Source organism: Nesoenas mayeri (assembly GCF_963082525.1).
Source record: "Nesoenas mayeri genome assembly, chromosome: 2".
NCBI lineage: Eukaryota > Metazoa > Chordata > Aves > Columbiformes > Columbidae > Nesoenas > Nesoenas mayeri.
The window spans coordinates 103,021,056-103,040,571 of record NC_137543.1 but is presented as its reverse complement, the minus strand read 5'-3'; the positions used below and the strand labels follow the sequence as shown (position 1 = coordinate 103,040,571).

The following is a 19,516-nucleotide window of genomic DNA, read 5'->3' as shown; positions in this document are numbered from 1 at the left end:
TGGTCTTTTCTTTCTGTGAAGGTACTGAGATACTGTTAGTTGAATAAAGAAATATCATTATCTCACTTACATTTATTGTGCAGGTAGACAACATACTTGTGTTTTGCAGATTGTGTACCATATATATTTTTTCTTCTAAACACAGTAGAACCAGAGAACTCATACAACAGATTTCATTTACAAAAACTGCTCTGCTGAAATACAGTGATATTGCCTAGATCACCTCTTCTGATGCCTAACTGATCCCTACTGTATGATTTCTATGCTAAAGCAGTAAAATACCGCCCCCTTTCCCCCCCCCCCAGCTTTTCTTTTTTTCCCCAGCATTATCTCTGATGCAAATGAAATATTATTAGCTGCTGTTGTAGTATGGGTATCAATTTTTCTAGCACAGATTGACCCATGACATCAGAACAATCATACAAATTACCATTGTGAAACATATTGCTTATGCTCAGCAGTGTTTATTGTTGTGTAGTCCAGTCTTCATGCTTGCTGTAAGACCACTTATATGAAGTGTTTTCATAAGAACAGACTTGCAGTGCCAAGAGCTTGTTTCATCACTTGTCGTTCCATAATTACAGGTTGTAGGTGGGCATAGATCATTTATGCAGTAGTCATTCTTCTGGATACATGTACATGGTAACTAAAGCAGATAGTAGGTTTTAGCCAGTATCTCCTTGTTAGTGGAGTGGTTGCCTCTTCATTCTGATGTGCTCAAGTGCTATTTGTACCTGTGCTAGATAGCTAAGAGCCTATGGGTGTATCTTCCCACCATGAGGGCTAATACTGATGGCCTGTATCAGGAAGACTTTGATATATAGAAAGAATAGGAAATCCTAGATAATTTGCTATTTGAACCAGCTATGCTAACAGAGAATCATACATATAACTATTATACTTGGGAGCTGATACAACTATGTATATTTGCAAGAACTGTCCAGATTGACCCAGAAGTTGGCTTTTCAATTATTATTAACAGATAGAAAAAGTAGCAGAAACATATAATTATTTATAGATAATTTCAGGTTTTTAGTCCTGTCATTATTTTAAAGGAATTAATATAAATCATACCTGTCTTAGGATTTTAACAGGATTTTTTTTCAACTAATTGTAACATGTAAATACTTACATTAAATGGTTCTCCTTTATCACCTTTCACACCTCTCAGTCCGTTCAGTCCTGGACGGCCCTGAAATAAGTAGAAATAGTGTAGTATGTGTCAGAAGCAAGCTCCTCTATTTCTATTCCTCTTGGGAGCACAATACATACTGGGCGTCCTGGGAAACCAAGTTCTCCTTTAGGTCCGGTAGGTCCTATTGGTCCCTGAACAAAAAATAAAATGTGATTATGGAGACTATATGGAACATATCTGTGGCATATACTAGATTATTTAGACAAATAGACATAGTTTTATATTTGTGTTAAAAATCAACCTGTGATTGTCTGCAGAGAATGCATAAAACGTCCTTTCAACTTGCTCTGTTGAATGATCTCAGAAGCTGAGGCCTGCATACAACAGCCAGTTCTGGCTTGGAAAAGACTGTTTATATGAAATTAAATCCAAATTCTCACCTATTTGTATGGTGTGCAATTCAAAACTGAGTCACTATGTATCAAAGGAAAATGAAATTTATTAATCAGTAGAAAACGGCATTTAGGGGTGTATGCTTTGTGCATCTCTTTTTTGTTTGCTTTGGTTTTCTAATAATTTCTAAATCAGGCCCCTATGAGGAAATGTATGTGGATCAGCTTGAGAATTTGCATACTGCCAGGTTTCTACATGCCTCTTGCCAGCCTGGGTATATGGATTTATGTTCTGAAACAGAACAGATCCTACTTTATACAAGAGTAGCTGACCCATCAAGACTCACAAAGTGATATGCGTGACTGTGAAAAGAAAGGGCAAGCAGGCTGCCTGGGAAAAGTGGTCCAGGACCAGAGATGATCTATCATTGGGCATTTGCAAACATGCAACTTCTAGGCAGCCAGCAAGTGATCAACAAAAAGCAGCAAACCTGAGGATACCACAAACTTTCATCTGCTATCAGCTCCCTGAAACTCAACAAAATACAAGGGTCTAGACAATCTCTTTGAATATGCATCAACCTTTCTGGTATCATTTCCCTTTTTTCAGTCTGGTGAAATGGTAAGAGACATCCCTTCTTGCATTACTGGTTACATAATCTCTGTCTATAGATCCCATGCAGATACCACTTATAGGTCACAACTGATGTGTTCAATTGTGAGAAATCACAGTAATTTCAGTGCAATTATTGTAACAGACTTTCTGTTGCTACCTGCAATATGGTGGTTATCACAGACCTGTGTTGATGGAAGAAAGACATTGACTGTTGCACTGCTTACCACAATTTCAGCACATCACTTCAACTATAACAAACACTTGTTGCCATTGTGACTGCTACTTCAAAGGATAACTAGCAAACAATCAAAAATCAAGAGGAAGCCCCCATCTTCCTCCTCACTTGCTCTTAATTATTAAGGAAAATGGAGGCTAAGAAGGAAGCAAGCCTGTGGCAGAACTGAGTTTCCTTATTTACAGTCCAGTATTGCTGCCGTGTTATCTCTCAGTTCAAGGCACAGAGGGAGAACAGGCAAGTGAAGAGCTGGAAAGGCTGCAAGAAATAACCTTATGTTTATACTTGGATGGTTTGCAAACTCAGAGTTTTGCATCTCATCTGAGCAGCAGAATGTTGACATGGTAATTTAATCTGGATTCAAATACCAGTCTATTACCAATCCATTTTATGAATTAAACTAGTGCCATATTGATAGAATTTTCAGTTAACACACCCTTTTTCCTTTAAAACTGGCAAGGTTTTGTCCTTGCCTTTATGTAATATAATTTCATTGAATAGTGACGTACTTTCATGGAAAATTTATCTGATGATGATATGATTTATCCTAGCATCAAGCTGAAATTCAGGGATTAATTTTGTAATTTTTATCCAGCCAAAACTGAAGACTGGATTAGAGATGAAATTCAGAATGGTTAACATGTGGACATATTGATTCATAAGATCACCACTGTAATCAGAGTTTAAAGGTGACTAATGGCAGCTGTAACTGTTGAAAGACTTCTATTTCATTTCATGTTTGAAGGTAATTTCTCCCCATATGGTCAAAGCTGTTGCTTGTGTCTAAAATGGGCAATAGATTGCTGGTGGACTCTGGCAGGTGTGCACTTCAATATTATGCACCTCAGATTTCAAAATGATTCATCACACCCTCTGTGCTACTGTATCAAATAATGGGGTTTGAAAAAAAAATCCCAAATGTTGTGAAGTATTTTTCTATTTCACTTTCTGGTATTTGAGCCTGTAAAGAATATGCAAATCTGAGCTTTACTGAGCAGTGAAGGTGATCAGAAATAGACTTTTTTATTTGTTTAAATAAAGAGAAGTGTCTGGATCTCATGCTTTAATTGGGATTTTAAATAAACATCAACAATGTGAGAGCTGGAGCCACCTTTAGTTTTTCCTCTAAGTGCCAACCCTCCCCTGAGAGATGTTAGCAACTCCCTGAGACAGAAGCCATCAAGTCGCAACTAGAAGTGAAATAAGGAAGTGAGGAAGCCGTGGAAGACTGCTTGCTAGAAAAGGAAATTTCATTTACAATAGCAGAGAACTGATATGGGCAGAATGACATTGTGGGTCTAACTAAGGCTCCTATTCAGTAATGTGCAGCAGTCTGCTTCACTGACAGTGAACAGCATGATTGAGCAGGTAAAAGATTCTCATTTCCCCTGTGCCAGGAGGCTGGCTTCAGTCTGTCTCTTCTGCTTTTACTAGTAACAGTACTAGCTTCCTGACTACCCCTAGCACTCATCTGCCAAACCACTCTTTCGCTGTAGCTCCTTGTGTTCTACACTCCTGCAATCCTCTCTTTTGTCTAGCTGAAGTCTCAGAAAAGAGGGGAGCAATGAGCAGGGAATTTTTTTTAAATCTGGAAACTCGTGTATGAGTTCATTGTGCTATAACGGCACGGAAGAACTGCCAGAGTTCCTAGCTACCTCAAAGCTGCTCTTGGGCAAGCTTACTTTGTGCAAACTGGAACAGAACCTTTGTAATGAAAACTTGCTAAGTTACGCCACAGGGGCTGTGTCTCACCACTGTGAGGTCTGCATATTTTTCCTGCACAGGACTCCCACTGACTACAAAGGGATTTTTTCGGTGGGAGAACACCAAAATGGAACATCCTCATTAGCAGCAATGATCAAACTAGAGTTCTGCACTAAGAAGAGAAACTAGCTGAGCAAAGTCTTGAGACAGGCTCTGTGTGCCAAGTTCTCCTGCAGCACAATCATTCACACCAGTGCTAGAAAGAACCTCATCTGAATGGGCTCATCTGCATGCCGAACTGTGTGAAGCATTGTCGGGAAATGGCTCAAAGATAACGGACATGGGTCCATGGAACAATTGTACGATCAGAGCTTGTTCTGATAGAAATAAGCTAGTAGCTTGACATGACTCAGGAGCTTAGCATAACTAGGCCCCAGCAGAAATTGCTGATCTTAAAAGAAATGGCAAGGGCACTGTGACCTTGACAAGTTTCATAAACAACTTTGAAGAAGTGAGAACTGAAGAAACACGGAACTTGCATAGCTGGCTAACCGCAAGTAGGAGGACCATGCAAATGTAATTATTAGAGCTTAAGCCAATTAGTAAGTGACTAGTAGGCATAATTAGTGTAACCTGTATAAATATGTGCTGTTATTGCTAATAAATCGAACTATGCTTTATCACTCATATTGAGTCGGACTGCATGTTTCCTCAGCCGCCAACTCGCGAACACTCGCAAGTGGCGCCCGAACAGGGACCCTTGAAGGGGCGGCTGAAGCAGAGAGGCACCGGGAAGCAGCGACCAGGGGGTCAAGAGCGACCGAACACTGCGCAAGTTGGTGTGTCGTCTGCGAGGACCTGAACTGAATTAGGAGTTCACTGACTGCGTGGGCTACAGGGCAAGGGCTGCAGCTGGTGCCAGGTTTAAAAGGCACTAGTAGGATATAGGGTAAGGCGCCTTTCTTTTTGCTTACAGGCAGGTTATGAATAACAGGAATATGGATTTAGAAGTAGCCCTAAATTTATTACAGCGCTTTTTAGAAAAGTGGGGTGTAGCTGGGGGCGAGAGGAGATGGGGCAGAATATTTTTAAAGAAGAAGAAGAGATACTGCGGCTCCTCTCATGTATTCTCTCTAGGAGAGGGGTAAAGTATGAGAAGAGTAACCTCAAAAGACTATTAATTTGGTGCAGAGGCAATGGGTTTCCTGCTAACCTGTTAGGAGTTTTTTCAAATAGAGACTTGGGGAAAAATGAGAACTGTGTTGTGGAAGGCAATTAGTCACCGTGAAAAACATATTCTCGGCCTTGTAACCACCTGGAAACTGATAATTACTACAGTGAAGCAATTAAAACCTGAAAAGACTGTTACGAGCATTAGTGACTCAAAACTTAAACTTGAACTTTGGGACAATATAGGGCAGAAATTATGGGATAAAGTCAGCAATGGAGATAAAGAAGCTAAATCATTAGTAACTACATGGAAGCTTATAATCACTACCTGAAAAGATTTTAAGGCTGAATGGTCTGCTGCTGCCGGAATCTTTGCAGCGTTGCAGCCTGATAAGTATCCTGAAAGTTACTGTGAAGTTTACCCAGTTTGTGTCTGCGATACCCTCCCTATTCCATCCCCTGCTGTGCTTTCGGCACCCCCGATAGTTCAGCAGTCTGGGGCATGGGGAGGAAAAATGCCAAGCGGGTGGCTTCCCTGCTGAGAACAGCAAGTCCAGAAGATTGGAGTCAGACAACTTGCTCAAAGAACCTGTGAAAGCTGAGAATGCTAAAGTCGTAAACACGTGTACTATCAGTCCTTTTACCAATTTTACCAATCTGCTTTTACTGCCTTTCAACCCTCCAACTTCAACGAGAGAACAGGAGTCACTGGATAAGAACGGGACAACAGAACTGCGTGACAGATTAGATCAGCTAACAGCAAGTGAATCCGACAGTCGGCAATGCAGTCATGATAATTGTGACAGGAAAGGGGATGCTCCTGGGGACTCAGAGTATAAAACTTAGAAGTTAAGGAAGCACTGGTGTTGAAATTAGCAGTAGAGAATGCTAATGTTTGTTATCAACGTGTTATTTGCGAGTTTTACAGCACACATTAAATGCTTCTGTGTATTGCCCCTCTGAAAATCAAGCAGCTTGTCAGGAATGTGAGTTAATTGTTCCACTGGTTGTTGTTAGAGTTGTTTCTTTGTGGTATAAGTACACCGTAACACTTTCTCTCCACTTTTTCCACTCACGCTGCAAGCAGCCCTGTGCTTTCCCCACCTCCCTCCCTCTTCTCATGGTTTTTACTTACGCGATGGGGTCAGAAATTGCTGTTTTCAGTCGTGTTCATAAAAAATCGGTATTGGGAGCTGTTTTAAAACATAGGAAAGCACTTGGAAATATGAGGAAGGAAGATCTTGTAAAATATTGTAATTAATAGTGGCTGCTGTATAAGTTAAATGATTGGGAAAAGTGTCCGGGGAATAGAGTCTTGAAGTATGACACCTTGTTGCAATTAATGTTGTTTTTAGAGGGAGAAGAGTAGGACAAAATAAATCTCTACAAGAAATCATTAAATCATTTCAGACAGTTTTACAGATGGGGCGATTTGAACTTCAACAAGCTGAGAGAGAATTAACTGATAACTCACAGGTCATGGTAAACTTGTTAAAGTCTGCAAGATGCTTTTCCTTATTAATTTTCTTTGTAGGTATCTGTTTAAGCATATCATAGTTTAGTAAGTCTTTGCCTGTTATATAGTACAGTAAGTTCACAGATTGTTAAATCATGAGAATTGGTTGACTCAAAAAGTGTGTTTTGTGATAGTACAGAAGATCATGAGTAATTTAGTTCCTTACTGCGTGAACGTGATGTTAAGATTTTGTGTGTAGTAGCTGTTATTTTTCTTCTTCTAGCATGCTAGCTTTATTCCAATATCCAGACTTGCGCAACTCTGTGACAGGCTGTCTCTCATCTCAGTGCACTAAATTTGGCTTTTTTGTATGCACACCAAGTAAAGAATCCTGGTTTTGGAATAACAGTTGTAGCACACCAGATGAGACACTAATAAAAGCCTTGCCCAGTTCAGCTCGCTGTGGCGGCGGGGGAGCAGGTGCCAGTTGGGCTCCAGCGCGCACTGATCTATTTTGTCAGGGAGACCCAGCGGTACTGCTACCTGGCCAAGCAGTAAGCGGTTCAAAAGTGCAATGCAAAAATTGAGATATTGTCTTGAGTAAGTGTAACTGTGATCTATCTGCATATTTGACCTTGGTATTTCATTTTCACATCTGAGCTCAATATTTCAATTTGCATATTTATAATGGGAACTGGTTCCATTGCTAAAATTCCGCCTTGCTTCCCTTTAGGATGCACCCTTACACATTAGAGTAATTGCTTATATTGTTATCTAGTAATTTGGAGGCCAGAAAAGAATTTAAACTGTTAAACTCTGCTTTGAAAAAAAAAAAACCAACAAACCCCCAAAAAAACAAAACAAAACAACAACAACAACAACAACAAACCCAAAAAACCCCAAAAAAACCCAACAACAACAAAAAAAAAACAAACCAAAACCAAACACCTAAATGCTATGATGGATGTGAACTTAGTATTGTATGAAGTTATGAAGTTGTATTTACAGGTTGCTAGAATGTGAACTGATTTGGATCGAGGAAAATGTAATAATGGATTGATGTTTAATATACTGTATTTTGACATCTGTAAATTGTGAAAGGCAAATGGAGCTAAGGAATGTAACTATTGCTGAGCTACTTGGAATTGCATATAAAGTGTATTATGGTTGGAATGAAACGGGAAAACAAAAGAGCAAAATATCCTAGGCCTGTGTGCAGCTCATTGTAACTGAGGAGTTTGCCAGAGCCTCCCACTTCGTATCAGCGATTACGCCAGCTGCATAGCCTTGGCAAAGCATCACATGGCAGTACAAAGGAGATGTAAACAGAGTTTTGGGCTAATAGGAAAAGGACATGTCCTGAAGGGTACGCTATGAAAGACAATGAACATTAGTTAGAGCATGAGAAATTCCAAATAAATATAAGGAAAATCTTTTTTTTACCCTAAAGATTGTCAAATACTGGAATGTGTTGGCCAGAGAGGCTGTGGAATCTCTATCCTAAGAGATGATGAAGACTCAACTGGCCAAGTGCCTGAGCTGAATAGACCTGCTTTGGGCAGTGGTGTGGACTAGATGATCTTTGAAGTTCACTTCCACTCTATGATTCTCTGTTGAGTTGAAAGGACTCATCTTGCAGCTGTACAAGGAGGAGAAAAGGAACTCCCCTTCTGATAAGTTAAGGTAGCCCCCCTCAGCAGTCACTCAGCACATCCAGTTAGCTCCTTTTAAAGTTACAGAAACTGATGGCAAAATCTCCTGCACACCTTGTTATGCAGAAATGACAACACCTATGTTCATTCACTCAGGCGCAATGGAGACGTGGCTACATCAAAAGCAGAAGCAAAGAAACACTGAATATCTTCGATCTTTGGAATACGAGACTAGAAGAAATTAATTCCTGCTCCAACCTTACTGAGTCTGGGCAACTCTTCTTATTTTACAACTAACTTCTTGTGCTTTCATACAATATTCTGTGTCCAGTCAAAAATATCAGGCCAAGTACCTGAAAGAAGGCCTCTAAATCCTGATTTTGGTAAATGGTTTGACTCTAGTGCTTGACTTGTAGCTTTCTCAGAATCCAAGGCAGTTGCAAATTATTGGCACTGACAGAAATCGAACCTGATGTAGTCAGTTGTTTTAATGTAAATCACAGAAATAGAGAATAAATTAGATTGGAGATTATCTAGTATCTAGATTATTTAGAGATTATCTAGTACAAACTCTTGCTCAAAGCAAGACAAACTTCCAGGTTAGATCATGCTGCTCAGCACCTTTTTCCACAATCCACCGTCTCTCTGAGCACCTATTTCTGTGTTTAACCACTTTTACTGTGATTTTTTTTCTTTACATCTAATTGGAATTTCCCCTTCTGGAACTTGGGATCATTGGCACTTGCCTTTTTCCTGTGCAGCTCTGAGAAGGACCTGACTTTGTCTATTCTAAAGTTCCCTTTCATGCAGCAGCAGGGCGCAATTAGAGCTCTTCTCACTCTTTTATCTTCAAGGCTAAACAAACCTCGCTCACTTGGAATCATAAGTTATATAAGCTCCTCTCTCTGATGATGTTTCACTGGCTGCTTAGATAGTAATGGATACTTTTGTGCTACCAGAATTTAAATTCTGAATCAAATCAGTAGTTTACAGCACCACACATGTAACAACCACATTCTTTTCTGAAGGACGTTGATCATGCTGAAGCATGCTGAAGCATGGATACTCCTTATCATCCCTACTCAGAAGGAACGAAAAGCTAGAACAAGCTACCTTTACATTTACTCTTATCTGTAAAACCAAAGAAAACAGAAAAAAACAATCTACTCATCTTTGGAAATATCTTACCATTGGTCCCACTGGGCCCACTGCTCCAGCTTCACCCTGTTGAGGACAGACACATATAGAACAATGACAAGGAGAATTCCTGCAGCATCTAGCAAAGGTGCCTGGTAATAAGGCCACCAAGCATTCTGGGGTAACACGGAACAGTATTAGCCTACCTTCTCCCCCTTTCTTCCTAATAATTCAGTTAAAGATCCATCAGCAGATACAATAGCTCCCGGTTCTCCCTTTTCACCCTGCAATTATCGAATTAATTTCATAGTATTTACAAATAATTTCTCAATGAATCAGAAGTCAAAGCAGCATTATTGCTGTTTGCAGCATGACGGATTAGTCATGCTGTGATATGAAACATGAAGTGATATTGATGTGAGTAGAGTAAAGCTTGACTCCGAGGGAGAAAAGGGCTGATCTTTCTTAAAATACAATAAAATACACCAAAAATATCCTCTACCTGTAAATCTCCCTGAGATGAATAAGTACTTCTTTCATTTAAAAAAAAAAAAGACTTTGTATTGGTCTCAATAGAGTAACTATGTCAAACATGCTGTGTTCACAAGACACCTCTGTCAAAGGCAGACAAGCTATTGGTGTATTCTTGTGGACCATCAGCTTAGACACTGGTCAGGAAATCCTGCTGGAAATGTGAAATCTTGATAGAACACTAAGTATCCCATCCTTACTATCAGAAAAGCATGGATCTTCCTCTCTATATGCCTGATATGCCTGACATGACGTAGCCTCATTACCTTTAATGAGGGCCAATTCCCAGTGTTCAAATTATGGCCCACTGCATTCCACTTCTTCAAGGGGTAATTCCATTGAACAATGGCACAACCATGAATTATCATTGCCCGGTGTGAGCCCATGGTTCGCACTCTGGACCTTTCAGCTGCAACTTTCCTCCTCCTAGCTCAGGCAGCTTGGTACAATAGATTTCCCAAGATCTCTAATGGAAGAAATCTGGCTTGAAACTAACAATTGCATTGCTGATTAAAATGACAGTCCAGATTATAGCACTTCCACTGAGCATGAAGCACTAGAACTCATTTCTTCCTACAGGTTCTTAAATGTTTGGAGTCTTTGGAATCTGCCTGAGAATACTTTGGACACTTTGGAGTCTCCCTAAGGGTTGGCTTCACTGACTTTGTCTTGTGTGAGATTTTATGGACCCAAGGTTGCAACAGAAGCATCTTGTGATCCTTAAAGTAAAATGCTTCTAGATGTCTGTGCATCTTCATTGTGGTTGCCAGCTTCATCACTCTTGAGCATAACCTAGTGTTTATGCCACAGAAACAGCCTCAGAAACATCACTGTGCCATTGGTGGCTTCGAAATATAATGGCTCCAAAGTTTTGAGTTCCTTCCAGTGTGGACAGCAGAACCCAAATAAAAACAAAACACAAAACACAACAAAACAAACAACAAAAAACCACAAAACAAACAACCAAAATACCCCACAACCCAAGCCAAAAGCTGCCCCACCGGTTTTGAGGTTGAGTTGATCAGTTTATGTGCTCAGTAAAAGAACAGGAATCCTTATGACAAAAGGGGACTGGTATTTGTGGCCTGAGATATTTCCTTTTGAGTAATGATGTTTTTTTCTGTGTAATGAAGATACTGTTCGTCTATAAACCCATTTCAAACCATAATTAACCATTTCCAAGTCTTCCTATTACTTGTGAGAAAGTGAGGTCAGTTACTTACAAAGAAATAGCAGAAAGTGTTTTTATTTTCCTTTTTGTAATCCTCAAGACTGCAATAACTTAGATGTTCCTCTCCCCTGCTTCCTGCAGGTGGATGAGAAGGGGAAGAAAAGCAGAACAACAGCTGCAATATTTACAAACTAGCAGAGTCAGTCCCTAGTAGCTTCTCAGCAGTGCTGCAAAATAAACACTCTTGTGTAGAAATAAGAGATAGAATCCTAAGGGGAGAGCTTTCCAAGGAAGGGAAAACTTCACTTTGTAGGCAAAGCCCTCTGTGCCAAAGGAGGAGGAAAAGATTAAGCTTTTTTTATTTGGTCTTTTGGTTAGGATCCCAGGGTGTCAGCACAGACAATCACATTGTATGAAGAGGTCACAAGTTAATGTTTATGCACACTTATTCTGATAAGTGCATACTGCACTGCAGAATTTTCACACTGGGGCAGGAACAACACCTCTCAGTATTTTTTTTTTGTTTTAGAATTCCTTCAGTTTCCACTTAGTAAATTTTTCACACGACCTTTTCAAAATCCCAGTCCCTAGTAAAATTAGAATAATTAAATTTCTAATGTAGTTAAGTATTTATCATCTAACACATTTTACAGCATGTACTTTCCCTATGTGTTTTTTCCAACCTGTTGTCCCTTGGGTCCTTGTAATCCAGGCAAACCAGTATCACCCTTTGGTCCCCGAGGGCCCTAAGCAAAAACAAGTGCATAAACCTATGGTGAGATCTGCTAAGAATATGGACCTAGGCCATTTTACTAATTGTAATTTCTAAATAACTGGAAAACTTGAACTTGAATCACTCTGTTTTCAATCTAGGAACTCTTTCAAGATTAAATTGCTGTCTGAATCATAATATTCCCTAAAACAAACATAGGAAGAATCTGTTAAAAAGAAGAAAACAAAAAACGCCTGATGATTATCACAGTGTAGAAGATACATACATTCACAAAGAGAAATATGCAAACATTAAGAAGAGTGGAAATTCAGCCTAAAATTCTCTATTTCTTCCCTACTCTATTCTTTCTCCCTCCACGATCACTCAGCCAGACTGATCTTCGATAGAATTTCTGAATCTATATTTCTAAAAGTACTTAAAAATATATTTTTATCTGAAATAGAGATTATAATACTATATTTGAAAATAAGATAATTTCTGTATCTGTTCTGTGGTGAAAGCATTCCACCCAGATCACATTTTATTTTTAAAATCTTCCATTATCAGTGCATTCAGAAGCATTTTTTTTACCCCCCAAGAACTAAATTTAAGTCTAAATTATTTCTGTACTAGTGAAGGGATACAGAAAAGACCTGAGGTGAGAACAAAAATGCGATTTTCCTGTCTGTGGAAGTTATGTAAATGACAGAAAGACTAATACTTCATTATATCACTTTCTAAATGTTATCAGATGTTTTTCAAATAAAAAGTATTTTTAAGGAGTTTTTTTCCCCTTTCTTTGGCTTCCTATGCAATTCACAATACCCAGGATTTATTAAACAACCTTCTGTAGAATTCTGGGCAATTTGCCAGCATTTTGTCAACATAATTTGTCAGCTTTCCTAGTTTTCTCCTTAGTTATTCTTAGGCAATAGAGAAAGGATCCTGAGACCATATGCCTGCATCTGAACTGTATAACAATCATAACAAGGGAAAATAACTCTATCAGATTATATAGAATATAACTATAAGAGTATGAACAATACTATATGAAGTCAGAAGCCAGATAACACTACTTATATGGTGTGGCAGTCTGAGCACAGCAGGTAGGTAGCCTTGTATAAGGCACCTTTTGATATTAAGACTGCACAATGCTTCCATGGTAGCACCGGTATGTTATTATAAAAACCAATATATATTTTCTAAAGAATAAAATAAAAAGTATACATCTTGTAGGGCTTTACTGTACCCCCTAAAGAATAATACAATTACATATACATATGAAGATAACTTTTAGAAATCCATTTGTTCCATTTGTTTCTCCTAAACGGCATAGGTCTTTTCCTCAAGTAGTAATTTTTCATCAGAGTCAATTACATTTAGATTTAAACTACAAACTGATTCTGACATAAGCAGAAGTATGAGATGTGCATAATGACAGTATAATTCATTTCTGGCAGAGTTAATTTCTACCACAGCTGTTGATTCCATAAAGACCTATAGTCTCCCATAGGAAAATTCATTAGACTTTGTGTAAATTCTGTAAAATATAATTTTAAAAATATAAAAATATATTGAAAAATACTTACTTAAATCCAAGTAACATAATACTTACAGGAAATCCTGGTAGACCTGGCTTGCCATCTAGCCCCTGCAAAATGCAAAAACCTCACCCTCTTACAAACACATATTACAGACTTGCAAAACAGAGTATCCATTTTCCAGGTATTGCATAATTCGTGAATATTAACTGATCTGAAACTGGATTAAGAACCCCATACAGCCAATGCCCTACACTTCTAATTTTTTCTGGGACATTAGCATTTACTGTCCAAAACTGAAGGGACAGAGATCCAGGGAAGGCTGAAGAAAGGTGCCATTTTCCACATATGAAAGGCACGTAACCATAATTCAGCCTCCTTTGAATCTTTCCCAGATTCCAGCACAGAGATCACAGTAGCGCTTCCACCTTTGCCTTTTTGCTCCTGGTCGTCTGTGGGTAGAAAATAGGGTGTGTAATAGGCTGTGAATAGAAACATGGATTTGGATTTGTACTGAGCATGTTTAAGATTGTCCCCCATGTGATATCTGCAGAGAAACACTTTAGTTGTAGTTCAGATCACCTTGGATAAGTATTACCCAAGCCAACCTACTTCCTTCTGTTGGGACTGTAACTCTAACAACTAAAACTAATGCATTTCTGCTGGGCTCATGAGCCCACTCGTCTACATTATTTTGAGAACCTGTCATCTGAGGCTTGAATGGCAACTGCCTGCAGAACTCACACAGGCATCCTATTATGTCCACGTATTAGGAGAATCAGGTCTTTAGGAAACACATCAAAATACTTTCCATGAAAGCTGGTTTACCATAAACACAACCAGATGCAACCACAATATGTCATCCTATGTGACAAGCGAAAAAGAGGCAAGCTAGCCTAACAGATAAAGGTTAAAAACTGTTATTGAAGCAAATGTCCTTCTTCCTAGTTCACTGACAGATTTAGTAAATATTTGTTTTGGGACAATTGTATTAATAAGACACAAGTTTTTTAAAAACTATGGCTATGTAGAGTGAAATTCTGCTATCAGGCACACACATTAATCAGGGATTGAATGTGAGGGAAAAAACAGTGCTAACGAAGAAGAAAACAAATAATATATAGAAGCAACAGTCCACCAATGAAAGTAAAGTGAAGTAAAATTCTTTGTTTTGGGGGATTCAAATTTTGTGAAGTGCAGTATACTGTAGACTTCCAGGCAAGTTTGAGTAAAGTCCGCAGCCTGGAAAAGGTAGATTTCTCTTTGGATAGAGTCCTAGGAATTTGAATCCAGTCCTAGGAATTTGAAATAGTTACAATGAAGCATTCAGAATTTAAAACATTTGATTGAATTATTTTGTCGCTATACTTCTAGCTGCAAAACAGAACCTGAAATTTCACATTCTGTTGTTCTCTCATGAAATTTTCAGCTTTTCATCCACAGCTATAATAGTTGTGAGACTAAACTCATGTACAGGAGCCAAGCATTCCTAGTTGCAGTCTCAAGCAGAAATGAGCAAAGCACCTCATCCCAACATTTTATGACTAGAAAAAAAAAAAGGAAGAAATGCTATGTAAATCTTGTGTCCAGCTTTTGCATCGGTTCCACATTTCTGTTATTCTGGGCATATAGTTCAGATTCAGAGATAAGCCAATTCCTTTTTTTCATATAAATGTGTAGAAGCTATTAGTTCAAGCAGAATTCAGTTCTGCCTTGGAGTATTTTGACAGGGCTTAGTGTTGAATTTAGCAGGAACACAATTCTAAAGGATAGGAAACTCAGCTCTAGCTGATACTTAAAAGGAGACAGTGAAGATAGAACAAATATGAAGATTTAATCAAGCAGCATATACTCACTGGAGGCCCAAGCAGTCCTTTAATTCCAGTAAAGTTAAAATTGCCATCTGTATTATTGAGCAGTAGCTAAAAAAGTGGTTAAGGAAAAGGTTATTTCAAATACCAATTTTTAGACATGTATAGACACTTAAAGCATTCCTTTCTAACTATGGGGAGAAAAACACAAATAAGGCCACAGAAAAGGCTATTTCTAATTTTTGTTATATTAATAAGTTTGAAGCTACCCCTGCTTTGAATAAGCGGTTTGACCATATGGCCTCCAGAGGTCACTTCCAGTTATCTTATGAGTCTCTGAATATTTTTTTTCTAATCTAGGATGTCAAGAATGACACAAAAGAGGACAGACCTGCTTGTTCACATCATATATCCTATCCTACCCTGCCCTACCCTACCCTGTACTCTGTAATCTGAGCACGGCAGTGTGTGGTCAACTTCCTATACTTTGAGGTTATGTTGGCATCATGATTCAGGCAGCTAAAGCCTGTTGCTTTTACTGGGTGCTGCTAACTGTTCCCTGTCCTCATGTGCCACAAAAACCACTGGAAAATTGTAAAATAAGAAGACAGTTTAAGTCCTGCAGGCAGCACTCCATCTCCCAGTCTGCATGAACTCTCTGCTGCATTAGTCCAGGCGTGGCACAATGCTGTTGGTACCACTGTATTTCCAGCTCTATATGGCCCAGAAAGGGAAGAGCACATGGGCTGTTACATTAATTACAGTAATAAAAGGGTTCTGCTGCTGCAATTGTTCTGCTTTATCTACAGCTGGTGGCAGAAATCCAGGAGCCCTGGGTCTGCACTGTCTTTTCGTTGTGGATTTACTCAGTATTCATTCTTTTTGGGCTCAATCCAAACTTTATTGAAGTCAGTGGAAAGAATCCCAAAGGCTTTGCTGAGCTTGGGATCAGGCACTTTGTGAATTTTATAGATAAGTGTTTAGCTGCAAATGGAAATCGTGGTTGGAAGTCAGAAAACTGCCCACAGGATCTTGGATCCTAAGATTCTGGATGGATACTCAGTAAATTCAGAAAAAGAACCCAGCTCTTTTGGGACTGGTTATGTGGCCTATGGGATGCCAATTTATGAAATATTTGATATAAGTAGCAGAAGCTTAAGTGAAAGCCTAGTTGTTGCACTCAACAAAAAAATGTTGTGTGCAGCTTAGCTTTATGATAATGTTGGTGCTCATCTCCCCTAACACAGATTTCTCATCTAGGCATATTCCCTTCTTGCAATCACAAATCACTTCTTACTGCTGTTATATGCATTCCTATCGACGAGTTCCTATTTTAGGCACCTTCAGCTCTCAGGAAGAGTTTTGTGCATCCACTCACAGCTTCTCCAGATCTTAGTGTCATATCAAGCCAATTGAAAGGATTTTTATTGTCAGTTTGAAATAGGTTTCATCCTAATCTGTAGCCTTAATTACTGATAACTAGTATTGTTTTTGCAAAGGGTGATGCACACAAAGCAAAACTGACTGGAAATATACAGGCAGCTAAAGGATATTAGCCAGTTTTTATGAGCTTCTAGTACTTTACCCTTTCATACATTTGGCTGTTGCTTCCAGAACAGTCTGTGCTCTGGTTTGTGTAGTGGACACCTTTCAGAAAACAACATATTTTCTCTTATATACTGATGTGTCTCAGGTGCCTTGCCTTGTTAAACATTTTCAGTTTTGTATTTCTCTGTTGATTTTTATTTAATGTTCACAAATCCTGCAGAATCACCTGGAGAATTCGTGAGCAGCTCTCAATATGACCCTGCAATTCTTGTATGTAAACTATTCACCCATTTTCCTTCCTATTTCATCTTTTCAAAACAAATCTATTTGATATAGAGACATACTGAGATTTTTTGTTTTGAGGAGGAGACTTACGACCTGAACATTAACAGCAGAATTCCCAGTTTGTTAACTGCTTGTGCCATCTTCACTGTAAGATGAGTTACAGAGACTTTAATGCTTGACAAACATGCTTACCTCAGGTATTGCTATGATTAGTCCTGGTGGTCCTGGGGGTCCAGGTGGTCCTACAATACTGTTCCCATCCTGCCCTGGTTCACCCTATTTCAAAAACATTACAGGTGGAAAACCCATTTACTAAGTAGTACATTTCACACAAGTTTCTCAGAAAGAATGAAATCCACACAATCTCACCTGAGGTCCTTGGTCACCCTTCTCCCCCTTTGGACCCTGCAAGTGATTAAAAAAAAAGAAAAAAAAAATCACCATAAATTATTTAGAATGAAAAATTGTGAAAATATGCTTTCTCTAGCTTCAAAAAAGCACAACAGCAAAATGCAGGTACAGAATTATCAATCCCCAGTTCTCTCAAACCACACATAGGGCCAGCTGGTTTCAGCTCAGACCCTCTGAGTATTTGATGTTTAAAAGTATTTCCCAGCACTTTTGACAGAGTTCACAGATGACCAGAAGCAAATGGGCATACAACATTTAATTAGTTGGGGATTAATTCAACAGGCCTTTCTTTCTCTGCACCACAATCAGCTATGCCTGGATGTTCATCCTTTTTCAGCATTAACCACCTTGGTTGTGTCTGGGATTACCCAGTGGACCAGGCAGGGAAACACTGGTGAGCCAAACAGTCATTTTTCTGGCAGGTTATTTCTAAGCTTGATCAGCCCCTTGATTCAACTCACTGTGCTGGGAATGCAGACAGCTTGTCTGGCATGAGTGAGAGGATGGTGGCAGGGTCTGAGCTGTAGGACTTCCGAGCTAAAGAGCTCTGTAATCCTCATGGCTCTTAAGCATGAGAAGTAAATTAAAAACACCTATAAGCCTGCTGTCTTCCCTCTAAATAAAAGCAGATCTGGTTTCTGAATAATTAAAAGCAAAAGGAGCATTAAAGAATTGGAACTAGCCTTTGGAGATGACTATATCACTTCTGATTGATGAGGGAGGCAAGGGCAAGGGACACTGTTGCTGTACTTGGTGTCTAAGGTAACTGCTCCAGGTTAAGTAGGGCAAATCCAGGCTCATCTCTCTACATGCTGCTAACAAGCAGTTAGATCGCTTGCTGATCCTTGAGACGTAGGGTTGGGAGTCAGTATATGTTAAGTGATCACAAATTATGACAGTTTTACCACATCTCCAGGATGTTCAGCAATGCCAAGAAAGCCTGGCTTTCCATCTGAACCTGGCATTCCCTGCCACAACAAATATATTGTTATTTTCTTCAGTTTCATACAAGCAGGAGGCTTGGGAGGCACAGTATGGTACTGAATGGAATACAAGACAGGTTTGGGGGGGGCTCCACAGAGTCAGCATCATTTTATTGGACATCTACTCTCTCCACTCTTGTTTTCCCCTCTCCAAAGCAGTTTTTGTTTGTTTGTGGTTTTGTTTGTTTGTTTTAGTTGGTTTTGGGTTTGGTTTTTGCTTTTGTTTTTGTTTGTTTTCGGGTTTTTTTTTAATGCTGCTTCAATCATTCTTCTCCACTACTTCCACCTCTGCTTAGCAAAAAGGTGAATTCTGTTGCTTTTCCCCAAGATACATTTTGTGGGTTATTTCCATCCTTCAGTTAAGTGACTCTGGAGAAAGAGGAGGGAGAGGCACTGAATATAGACCAGAGATGGTATGTGGAGCACAAAGTTTGATAGCCCCTGCTCTAGATTAATGCAAGATTGCATATTACTGCTAAGAATCTGATAGTTACTCTGTTCTATGGGGAAAACAAAATTATCACTTGGCAATGTTCTTGCAGTTTGCCCAACAAAAAAGGATAAAAGAAGATTCTGAATTCTTAAAGGACCAGGTAAACTGTGAACTGTATTTTTTGCATCTGTTTTTCTCTGTATCATATCAAAGGAAATTCAAAGGAAAGGATCAAAGGAAATTACACAGAACAGCCTGATGATTAATCTAAGTGACAGATTACCCCTGTTTTGTTTTAGTGGTGGGGCTATTTTTAATTTTCTTATATGGATGGTGAGGTAGGTTTTTTCAGTTGCTTTTTGTTGTTTGTTTGTTTGTTGTGTTTGGGTTTTTTTTTTGGGGGGGGGGTAGGTGGTTGGGGGGAGTGTTTGAGTGTTTTTTTGTTTTCTTTTTGTCTTCAGGAAAATGCTGGTTTGTTTCTTACTTTTTGTTCTGCTTCAAGTAAATATTTTTGGGCTTTTACAGTGGATAGTACCATGAAAATCTAGTGGACAGACAATTCCATTAGAAGGTCAGCTTAGTAGCTGCAAAAA

General features: G+C 39.0%; 1 protein-coding gene across 1 annotated transcript in view; it reads right to left on the bottom strand.

Moving 5' to 3' along the window:
• The window catches only part of COL15A1 (collagen type XV alpha 1 chain), a gene marked incomplete at its 3' end in the record, with an annotated part of 130,389 nt that overhangs the window by 20,582 nt on the left and 90,291 nt on the right, over positions 1–19,516 (bottom strand). The window contains exons 17-26 of the mRNA XM_080364172.1: positions 18,413–18,475; positions 17,466–17,501; positions 17,289–17,372; positions 15,309–15,374; positions 13,527–13,562; positions 11,883–11,945; positions 9,704–9,781; positions 9,549–9,584; positions 1,273–1,326; positions 1,133–1,192 (exon numbers count right to left, since the gene is read on the bottom strand). Coding sequence (XP_080220298.1) covers positions 1,133–1,192; positions 1,273–1,326; positions 9,549–9,584; positions 9,704–9,781; positions 11,883–11,945; positions 13,527–13,562; positions 15,309–15,374; positions 17,289–17,372; positions 17,466–17,501; positions 18,413–18,475 — 576 coding nt within the window. The remainder of the gene's footprint in view (positions 1–1,132; positions 1,193–1,272; positions 1,327–9,548; positions 9,585–9,703; positions 9,782–11,882; positions 11,946–13,526; positions 13,563–15,308; positions 15,375–17,288; positions 17,373–17,465; positions 17,502–18,412; positions 18,476–19,516) is intronic.